This window comes from Leptosomus discolor, chromosome 23 (assembly GCF_034619465.1).
Source record: "Leptosomus discolor isolate bLepDis1 chromosome 23, bLepDis1.hap2, whole genome shotgun sequence".
NCBI classification, from domain to species: domain Eukaryota; kingdom Metazoa; phylum Chordata; class Aves; order Leptosomiformes; family Leptosomidae; genus Leptosomus; species Leptosomus discolor.
In genome coordinates this window covers 4,441,235-4,451,645 of record NC_141413.1, presented here as the reverse complement: position 1 = coordinate 4,451,645, position 10,411 = coordinate 4,441,235, and the positions used below count along the sequence as shown (strand labels likewise).

The 10,411-nt window shown below is 64.3% G+C and overlaps 1 protein-coding gene across 1 annotated transcript; it reads right to left on the bottom strand.

Moving 5' to 3' along the window:
• Positions 1 to 2,942: 2,942 nt before the first annotated feature.
• On the bottom strand, positions 2,943 to 6,085 carry ARID5A (AT-rich interaction domain 5A). Its single transcript, XM_086477214.1, has 6 exons — positions 6,026 to 6,085; positions 5,093 to 5,258; positions 4,956 to 5,008; positions 4,724 to 4,821; positions 4,467 to 4,614; positions 2,943 to 4,217 (listed from the first exon to the last, which is right to left on the bottom strand). The coding sequence occupies exons 1-6, from the start codon at positions 6,083 to 6,085 to the stop codon at positions 2,943 to 2,945; spliced, it is 1,800 nt and encodes a 599-aa protein (XP_086333340.1).
• Positions 6,086 to 10,411: the final 4,326 nt, after the last annotated feature.

The window sequence follows — 10,411 nt, the reverse complement described above, 5'->3', positions numbered from 1 at the left end:
GGACCCCCGGGGACCCCTTGCCTCGGGAAGACCGAGCTCGGCTGCGGGGTGGGAGAGGAGCAGCCCCGTGGGCACGGGGGTTCAGGCTGGGGCAAACTGTGGGGAGGTTCGGTTTTGGTTGGTTGGTTGTTTTCTGGTTTTGTTCCTGTTTAATAAAACTTCTTTTTTTTTTTTTTTTTTTTTTTGGTTCTTTCCTGACTTTATTGCGCATTGACGCTTCCGAAAGCAGCTTTGGTTGCAGCCCAGCCCTCGACTGTTTTTGTCAAGGGCCTGATTTCTCTTGCTGTGGAGGGACAAAGCAGCCTTGTGCAGGCAGGGAAGGATTCGTGCTGCAACCAGGGCAGCTCCTCCTGCCTGTGCCGTCTGCCAGGACGTCCCCTCCTCTGGGCAGAACCGATCCCTCCTACTATTTGGGAATATTTGTATGTGCTGAAAAAGGCTCAGCTCTTAATCTGCCCCAAGCCTGGGCTTAACCTTTACGGCTGGCTTTGCAGCAGCGAGCAGGAGCAGCGCTGCTTGAAGCGAGGGAGCTGGCAGAGGGGGTGACACAGAGCTGCAAAGTGGGTGCTGAGGTGACGAGGTGAGGCTGAGTCCAGCACCCATGGAGGGTGGTTTGCCAGGGCTTGGGACAAGCGCTTCCCCTGGGGCTGTCACTGGCCTTTGGGGCTTGTTTTCACAGGACAGAGCTTAGGGCTGTGACCTGGTGGGTCTCCGTGTGGGTTACCGGGGATAATCCCGATGCTCCGGGTGTCTCCAGCCCCTGCTGGGGCTCTGCCGAGCCCTGAACCTTCGCTTCCCTGGAGGGCCGTGGGGTGTGGTGCAACATTTCCCAGTGGAGATGGTTTTCGGGGAGCACAAATCTCAGCAGACGGAGACCCTCAGTGCCGGGACGGCCCCGTGCTCCCCGCGAGGGCAGGCCTCTTTCCGAAATCTCCGCTCCCTTCCTCGTCCTGGCACGCGCCGCGGCAGAAGCAGCGTGTTTGTTACAGGGAGCCTGAAAACAGCGCAGGAAAATAAGGATTTTCCCCTTTGCTGGCTGTGTTTGCTCGTCGGGAGACGCCACGAGTCCCTTCCCGCCCCTCCTGGGCTCTACCCACGCCGCTCCAGCCGCTCTCCATCTTTTTGGGGACGGTCCCGCTTTGCGGGGCCTCTCGCACACCGGCCTTCGCGCAGCCACGGTGGTGAGTAGCCATCTGGAGGACGCTGAGCTTTGCCAGCGCCCCAACCCCTTCCTTCCCTTTTTCCCTGGGGTTTTAAAGGGAAAAAATAAAAAGGGCAAGATTTTACTTTGCCAGCCAGCCAGGTTCAGCCCGGGTGAAGTTCCCTGCGGGGAACGTCGTGGGTGTGGGATGGCCTTGAACCCCCGAGGCTGAGCTAACCCCTGGCGTAGGGCGTTTGCCCGTGGGACACCACGGTACCTCCTCCCTGAGCTCTCGCCGCTGGGAAAACAGCCGGGATGAACTCGGATCGGCGTCCATAGGGTGGCACGAGCGGAAAACACGAGGGGCTGCTGGTGCCTGACAGGGTTTTTAAGCAGCTCCGCTTTTCTTTTCCAGGCTTGGAGTCCCAGTTTCTCCGCTGCGCTGACTGTAATAAGGCAGGGACACCCTTCGGGATGTGGAGGTGGCTCTGCGGGGGAAGACTCAAGCTCCATGGCCACGTCCTCGCTCACAACCCCGCGGTTCCTGGCGTGCGGTTTGGCAGCGAAGCTCTCGGGGCTACAGCCGGGGCCGCCTGGAATGCTGGGCTGGAGGATCCAGGAGCAGTTGGGTCCGTCCTGCTGCTCTTCTCCACGGGACCGCGCTGACCAGTGCTGCCTGGGACGACTTCTCCTTTTCCCATTTCCCTCCCAAAGCTTTTTCCTTTCCACGGATACAGCAGAAATGGTGCTTCAAAGCCAACTTGCTGCTCCTCCTCCGCCTGCAGCCGTAACCCTCCCTGGGGCCGAGCAAGTGCCACCCTCCCTCGGCCCTTTCCCCTTCGATGGCTCGTGCCGAGGCGCCCAGGACGGCGGTGAGCAGTCGGCACGAGAAAAGCGAGTCCTGAGGTTCCGGCAAAGCCTTCGGGCCGCTTGGCAACAGCTCGGCAGGAGCTCCCAGAGCCTGAAAGCACCTGGAGATGATGGTTTGCGCTTGGAGACACGGCTGCTTCCCCCAACGGCTGCGCTTCCCCCCAAAACCCATCCAGAAAAGCGCCTCCTTCCCCGCCCCCCGGCATCAGGGCAGCCCCGGAGGCAGGTCTCAGCCCCTCCCCATGGCATCACCAACCTCCGTGCTTTGGGGGAGGATGTTCCCTCCCCCAGAAATCAAAGACACCCCCAACACCGCCAGCTCGGCGCCATCCAGCCACTTTTATTTCGGGCGCTGCCTTTGCCCCCGGCTGCCGTGGAGCGGCCGCGGCCCGAGCGCTTTTCCCGCTGCTCGCCGCGGTCCCAAACCCCCCCCCCCCAAAAAAACCTCCCCACCCCAGGAGCCCTGGATGGAGGCGACGGAATGAAAACCCCAAATCGCAGCGCGGGGGGTGAGCCAGGAGCGGTGCTGAGCATCCCGGGCCCAGCGGGGCGGGAAGAACCATCGCCTGGCTCGGCCTCCTCACCGCGGCGTGCAAAACCTCGCCGGCGCCCAGCGTCTCCAGCAAAAGAGAAACTTCTGCAACTCGTTTTGCTCCCCCCCCTTTTTTTTTATGTGTGTATATATATATATAATATATATATAACCTTGTGGCATTGGTAGTTAAGTCACCGGCGTAACGATGTTGGATACAAACAGCTTTAAGATCAAGAGTAAAAATGACACAGTCCCCATTGTCTCCGCTTCGTCCCCTCACCACAGGCTCTGAAGTGGTGACCGGCTCCGGCACACACCCGGCTCAGCCGCCGCGGCATCCCGGCCGGCTCTCTTCTCCGCAGGGATCGAGGCCGCTCCGGAGGCGGGATGGACGCCCTACAGCTTGGCGTGGCGGTGAAAGGCCGGCGCGTGCGGGGAGGCGTAGGTGGGTTGGCTGTGCCACGTCGGCGCTGGGTACGGCCGGTGCCGCAGCGAGCTCTCGTAAGATGCCGGGTAGTGCCCGGGGCCGGTCGCCAGCGGCCGGCACAGGTCGGAGGGCGGCGTGGAGGTGGCTACCAAAGGGCTGGGGAAAGCGGGGATGACGAAGGGGTTGACGGAAAGGGACGGTGGCACCGGCACCCCCTGGCTTTTGAGGTGCTCCAGGGGGTTGCCAAAGCTCACCGGGAAACGCAGCATCGCTCCCTTGTAAACGTCCGGCGCTTGCGGCAGCGGCGCGGCGTAGCCAGGGCCGGCCACCACCGCCTTGGGTTTGGCCAGCCCTTGCTGGCCGCCGGGCGAGCCGGCGCCCGTGTCCCTGCCGTCGGCCTCCTTGGCGAAGGGGGAGACGGCGCGTAACTTCGCGCCGGGGCCGAAAGCCACCTCCTCCTCCCGGCCCCGCTTGCCCCTGGGCGCGGCGGGGGCGAAGCCGCCCCCGGGGGACACCCAGCAGGCTCGGACGGCGGCGCAGGCGCCCGCTCGCCGGCTCTCGCCGCTCCACGACTGCCCCGCTTTGTGCCGCAGGTCTTGGGGCTGCTCCGGTTCCTCGGCTCGCGACGGGAAGGTGGAAGGCGGCTCCAAAAAATCCTTCAAGCTGGAGAAATAACCCCAGAGCGGGTGGCAGCTCACGGGCTTCAGCACCTCGTGGCGGTAGGCGTGGAAGCAGCCGGTGAAGACGGCGGGGGCCGGGCACCCCTCCTCGGCCCGCGGGCAGGCCTGGCTGTCTCTCCCGCTGGGGATGGATCCCAACTCGCTCCCGAGACTCGGAGATGGATCCTGAGCTCCCGACGGCTCCGGGCTTCTCTGCTCCTCGAGGTCGGGGCCGGGAGTCGGCCGGGGGGGCTCGGCGTTGGGGCCGGGGTCAGCATCGCTCGCCGCCTGCCGGCCCTCGGGACAGTGGCGTTTGTGGCAGTGCGAGGACTCCGCCTTGCTCACCTGGGCCAGCAGCTTCTTCTTGGCCAGCGGAGACATGATGGGGTGGTTGCCTTTGGAGTAGAAGCTGGAGAAAAGGCGCTTGGAGGTTTCCGTGTGGGTCCGGCAAGGGCCAGGACACCCCCCCGAGGGGCTGGGGGTCGGCACCGCTGGGCTGGAGCACCCCTCTGCCACCTGGCCTTGCTCCGGGGTGTCCCTCGTGTCCTCGCTGCCGGCTGCCGCCTTCGCCTTGTCCGGAGGCATCTGCGAGCAGAGCGGGGGGGGGGGCGGGGGGGTGGGTGCTGGGCTCTCCCCTCCCCATCCAACCCTCCGCTCTCCTCTTTTCCCGGCCAACCCCATCCCCCCTGGCTCTTCCTTGGCCACCCCAACGGGGTTCCACCCGCCGAGGGACAGACACGGGGGGGCTGGTGTAGGGTCCCGGAGCTGCTCCCGGAACCAGAGCTGCATCCACCAGGATCTGGGGGGAGGGGGGGGGGGGGGGGGGGCACGTACCTGCTCCCGGCCCTTCTCCTTCTTGGCCTTCTTGCTCTTCTCGCCCGTCTCGGCGCCCTTGGAGACCTTGTACTGCTTGCGGGGCTTGCTGGGGGGCAGCGGCTTGTCGTCCTCCCCCTTGAGGTGCCGCACATACGGGAGGACCAGCCTGTGGGGCGGGGGGGGTTGGGGGTGCAGGGGGGGGGGTTCAGCCGTGAGAACCGGCGCCAGGAGGGGAAACCGAGGCACGGCGCGGGACCCCCTGGCTCGTCCCCTACCTCTCGTAGTGCCGCCGGGTGCAGGTGGCCGCGCTGGTGCTGCCGGGGCTGCCCCCCAGCTCGTCGTAGACGTTCTTCCAGAGCCGTCGCCCCGTTACCTGCAGCGGGAGGGATGGCTGAGCCCCCCCACCCCGGCACCCAGGGGCCCTCCCAGCACCCAGGGGCCACCCCAGCACCCAGGGGCCACCCCAGCACCCAGGGGACCTCCCAGCACCCAGGGGCCATCGCTTACCAGCTCGTAGGCTCCCAGTTTCTCCACGGCTTTGTAGATCTTCCAGAGGTTAACTGGAAATAAAGGGGAGATGCCGGGGGTCAGCGGGGACGCGGTGCTTCGCCGCGGCCGCCGGCCCTGGCAGCGGGGGAACGTACTCTGCTTGAAGCCGAGGTGGGGGATCCTCTCGATGGGCGTGTGTCGGTCCTTCATGAACTTGTAGAGGCTGATGAGGAAGGCTTCCTCCTCCTCTTTCTCCCCGCCGGTCGTTGCTTCTTCCACCGGCTTCTCCCGCTCGCAGCCATCCTCCGGGACCGGAGCCTCCTGAGCCGGGAGAGAAGGAGCCAAAGGGGAAACTGAGGCAGAGCAGAAGCGCCCAACACCCCCCCCCCCCCCCCCCCTTCATGCCTCCGCCTCAGCGATGCTTTGCAACCCGCCAGCGTTTAACGAGCTCTCGCTTCGTTCGCCTGGGCCGCCGGCCAAGTTGGTCAAAGCGCTGGAACCGGGCGAGAACACGAGGAAACGGCTTCCAGGAAAACAGACGGGCAGAAAATTCATCTCCCCCCTCCCTCCCCGCGCCGCCGCCGCCGCCTTTCTCAGCTAAAAATGTTTCTCGTTTGTTTGTTCTACATTTTCCGGAGTTATAAAACTTGTTGCTATTTTTGGGCAAAGCAGCTGCTCGGCTCCCAAGTGCTTTAAATATATATATATATTTTTTTTTTTTTTAATTCTTCTTTCTATTCTTTTAACCGCCTGTGACAGACGCGGTATTTTAACGGCTGAACTATTTCAAGGTTGGTTTTTTTTTTTTCCTTTTAAAATAAAAAAAAAACGCGGGAGGGGCTCCGGCGCGGCAAAACCTCAACCCCAACCCAGAAAAAGATAATAATTAGAAAAAATAAATCACCCGCGTGCATGCATGGGTGCAAGGACTCATTTCTCTCCTAAAAATGCCCAGTTTTAGGTATTTTATTTTCCCCCCAGTTTTGGGTATTCCCCCCCCCCCCCCCCCCCCGTCCCTTAACGTTGGGAAATTCACCCTCCTCTTCCTCATCCTCGCTTTCGCCCCCCTGAAAAACGCCGGCACTCACCGTCACGGCGGTGCCGGTGGGTTTTTGGGGGTCTTGGTGCTGCGGTTCGTTGTCCTCCATGGAGGGGGGGTGGCGTGGATTAGAGGAGGGGTCCTGCAATGGGAAAAAAAAAAATAACCACGGGGTGGGGTTACCCTAAAATTTAAGGAGAAATTGGGATGATTTGGGCCACGGGGTCGCCCGCCTGGCCTAAGGGTGCTGTATGCGTGCCCCCCCCCCCCCCCCAATTTAGGACTCGGCACCCCCTTGACACCCCAAATTCCCACTTTTTGGGGGGAAAAACCCTGAATAAAGGGGGGAAAACACCCCAAAAAGGGGATGCCAACCTGGGGAAACTGAGGAACGGGGGGGCATGACACACCCCAACTCCCTTCTGTGCCCCCCCCCCAAGCAAGATCCTCCCCAGTGCCCCCCCCCACCCCAAAAGCCGATCGCGCTCCCGCTCACCCGCCGCCGCTGCGCCATGTGACAGCGCCGCCACGCCCCCCTCGCCGACTATTGGGTGGCGCGGCCACGCCCCCTTCTCCTATTGGGCAGACGAAGCTGCTCGTGGAGATGTGCGCGCGCGGCGCGCCCCTCCCCAGGCATGCTGGGAGTTGTAGTCCCGCGGCGGGCGCGCGCACACGCGCGCGCGAAGGCGCGGGCGGGCGCGGGGCGCGCTCGTGCGGTTGCAAGCGCGTGCACGCGCGCGTTGCCGCGCGAGGGTGTGGCTCTACGCGCGCGTGCGGTGGGGTCGCGTGTTTTTCGGGGAAGGTGCACCAGGGGGGGTCGAGCGCGCGCCCCGGCGCGTTCATGAGGGCGGGCGAGCACGCGAGAGTCCGGGCGCGGGCACGGGGGCGCGCGCCCTCCCCCACGTGGGCGCCCTCGCGCGCGCGCACGCGGCGGACGGGCGAGCGCAGGCCTGGGGGGTCCGCGCCTCCGCCCGCGGGCGCGCGCGCGCGCGCGGGCACGCGCGCGTGCCGCAGGTCCACGTGAAGCACACGCGCGTCCGCGATGCCACCGGCGCGGGTTTGGTTCCCGGCAGCGCGAGCGCGGCGCCGCCGCTGACGCGATTTCCTCCCTTTCTGGTACCGCTACGAAAACGCAGGAAACCGGGGGCGGCGGAGGGGGGGGGGGGGGGGCGGAGGACACGACACACACGACACGAACAACTTTTGGGGCGAAAAGCGGCCGGTTTGGGGCCGAACCGCTGGAGCTGGCGTGAACGAGCGGCGCCGCTCCCAACCCGGCGGCGGGGGAAGCTTCCCTCCCGGTGCTTTGGGCGGCGGCCGGGCCGTCCCGAGGCGCTTACACTAATTAACGAGGCTCTTACACTAATTAACGGCGCTCGGGCGGCGGGGGCGGCGCTTTCCCGGCGCTGTCGAGAAACGCCGCTCCACGAAAGCGGCGCTGAGACCGCCCGAACTCACGGCACCGACGGCGCTTCGCACCCCCTGCCCTGCCCTCCCTTCCCCTGGGTTGGGGTTGTTTGGTTTTTTTGGGGGGGAGGGAGGGGTGGGGGGGTGTTTGTTCTCGAAATCCCCCCGCTAACCCAAATTTGGACTCTTTAGGCCCAAACTCCCAGCGGCGTCGCGGGGTTGGAGCGAGCGTCACGGCTGGGGAGCGGCGCCAAGGCGTGACGGCGGGTGAGTAATGGGCTGAGGTCATCCCGTCCCCGGCCGGGGGTGACAATAACCCCCTGACATCACCCACCGCCCGGCGAAGGGACACGGGAGGGGGCCGGAGATTGGGGACGGCCACGGGTGTCGGTGGCCCCCCCCGGGATGGGAGCGCGGGTGTCGTGTCCCCCCCCCCCCCCTTTTCTTTCCTCCTCGCCTTTGGGATTCCCACCCGTCGGGTGGGTTTCGTGCGCGGAGTTGAGCCGGTCTCAGCGGTAGGGACGGGTGGGCGAAGCGGGGGTGACGGGTGGGTGATGGGACACCCCACCCCCTCCCCTCCCTCCACTTCCTCAGCCCCGGGACCCCCCGAATCTTCCCGCCGCGGGACTCACCGGCTCAGGAGGCGACGGCCGGAGGAAGAGCTCTGTGGTTTGCCGGTGGTACCGTACTGGGGAGGACGGGCGGGGGGATGAGTCATCCCCCACTCAGGGAAGTGGCGTGTGCGTGTGTGTGAGTGTGTGTTTGCGTGTGCAATTGACTCTTTCGTTACCGGAACGGACGGGCTTTTTGGGGTTCTCGCCCAGCTTGAATGACTGTGCCGGACTTTCCAGCCTGACACCCACCCCCCCCCCGCACCCCCCCCCCCCCCCCTCGCCACCCCGCAGAACCCTGTGGCCGCCGTGTCCTCCCTGAGGGGGGGTTTGGCGACACAGTTTGGCCAGGCTGGTTGTGGGGTGCTGGTCCTGGTCCCCCTTCCGCGGGTGGCACCATCCTACAAACGGGGACCGAGCCCTCCCCCCGGCACCGCTGGGGCGCTGGGTGCCACTTTCCAGGGATGCTGGCCCCAGTTTGGGCATCCCGGGGGGGGGGGGGGGGATGCTTGGGGGCTGGGCAGCACCCATGGGTGCTCAACCCCGTAGTAGCCCCCTGAGAACCACCACCACCACCCCCCCCCCCCCCGCCTTGTGAAAGAGCCCTGAAAAAAAGAGAAAAATCCCCCGGTGACTCATTTTGGGCCAACAGCCGGAGAAAGCAGAAGCGGGGGGGGGAGGTCGAGGCGGGGGGGGGGAGCTGACTCCTGTGTGTCCCCCCCCCCAGGGCTAGAAAAGGGGGTGAAGGAATCCGAGGGTGACATTAACCCTTTCATTCCAGGAACGCGCCCGCCTTCTACTTAATAATTTAATGCAAAAGGGCAAAACAACGACGACAACAAAAATCCCCCACTTGGGGTTTTATTCCTGGTTCTGGTTTAAATTCCTGTAGAATGGGGGGGTCTGGAGCTGGAGGGAGGGGCGGGCGGGGGGGCCTGCCTCAGTTTCCCCTCGCACACAGCAGCTGCGTGCATGGGCCAGGACTTGCCGTTGGCTCTGCTCACCTGGCTGGGAATATACGGAATTTCAGGCTCCCAGGGGCGGGGAGCTGAGCACCCCTGGGTGGGATCCGGCTCTGCTCCAACAGGAGCAGGAGGAAAAGCTGCTCCCAGGGGCAGGGGTGGTATTTTTTAATCCCGTGGAAGAGATGTTGGAGGAAAAGGGGAATTATTGGGGTGATAGTGGCCATCGGTGCACTGAAAGTTGTCAGGGCTCAGCCAGGGTGCAAAGCCCAGTGCCGGCCGCTGCTCGAAGAGGAAACAAAGAAAGAGATGGAAAAGAAACAAAACAAAACAAAAAAGAGCTGGAAAATGAAAGCCCAACTGCTGGGGACGGTGCTGGATTTGGCAGCACCGGCGGCGCTCCCGTCCCTTCGGGCACGAAGCTCGGCAAGAGGGTTCGTTACCTCGGGGGGGGGAGGGGGGGGGGTTGAGGGGGCTTTGGGTCGCCCAGTGCCCTCCTCTCGGGGGGGGTTAATCCCGTCGTGGCTCTGTTCTGAAGCCTGACGCTATAAATTCTGAATCTAAAGCCATAAACCAGCTCCCTGGATTTAATTACCCCGCGATGAACTGATGTAATCACCGGGAAAACGGCCTCTTCGGGGAGCACGCGTGAGCCGAGCCCCCCCCCCCAGCACCGGGAGATGCTGCCCCCACGCCGACACGGGGGGGAGGTTTATGATTTAGGAAGTAAAACCCACCTTGATGGAGGGGAGCAGGTGGAGCTGGATGCTTCTGGCTGCTGCGGGGTGGGTGGGAGGGGTTGGGCCTGCTTTGGGTGCCCCCCTCGTTGAGAGGGGGCTGCAAAACGAAGTGCCAGCATCTTCCACCCCAACCCTCTGCCGTGGCCGAACGCCAGCCTGACCACGAGGGTCTTCCCAGGGAGGGTTAATTAGTGGGGCACTAATAACGCCTAATGACCTGACCTGGGGTGCCCCAACCCCTGTGGGACCTACTGAAGCCCAGCCCAGGGATGGAGCTTGTGGCTGCTGAGCCCAGCCAGGGCCGTGCGTGGATGTGCACGTGCCGGGATCAGAAATTCCCGGGGCTGTGCACCTATACGAGCACCTGGGACCATATAGGACCATATAGGACTATATATCAGCAGAGGGATGCCCGGGGAACCCTGTATGCCCACGCACGTGGCTTTGGCAGGGGTGCAGGCAGCACCCTGGGGTGAGCACTGACCCTTTCTCCCCTCCCGAAAACACCCCAAGAGTGGGATGAGACACGCACGGAGCCGAGCATCATCCTTTTCGGCTCCTCCATCTCGTGGCACATCCTGCGCCGTCCGGGGCAGCGCTCAGCCCCTTCCTGCCCGCGGGGGGAGGAAGATCAAGGGCTGCGAAGGCTGCGAAGGCGCTTGGTGGAGGAGCTTGAGCCCAGCCACCCCGTTTTGCGCTGCATGGAGGTGGCCCC

Excerpts from the sequence above, each read along its gene's own strand:
- ARID5A (XM_086477214.1), bottom strand. The coding sequence starts at position 6,085 with ATGGAGGACAACGAACCGCAGCACCAAGACCCCCAAAAACCCACCGGC. Across the intron at positions 5,009-5,092 it reads CCACCTCGGCTTCAAGCAGA|TTAACCTCTGGAAGATCTAC; the intron begins GTACGTTCCCCC and ends CTTTATTTCCAG. Across the intron at positions 4,822-4,955 it reads AACTGGGAGCCTACGAGCTG|GTAACGGGGCGACGGCTCTG; the intron begins GTAAGCGATGGC and ends CTCCCGCTGCAG.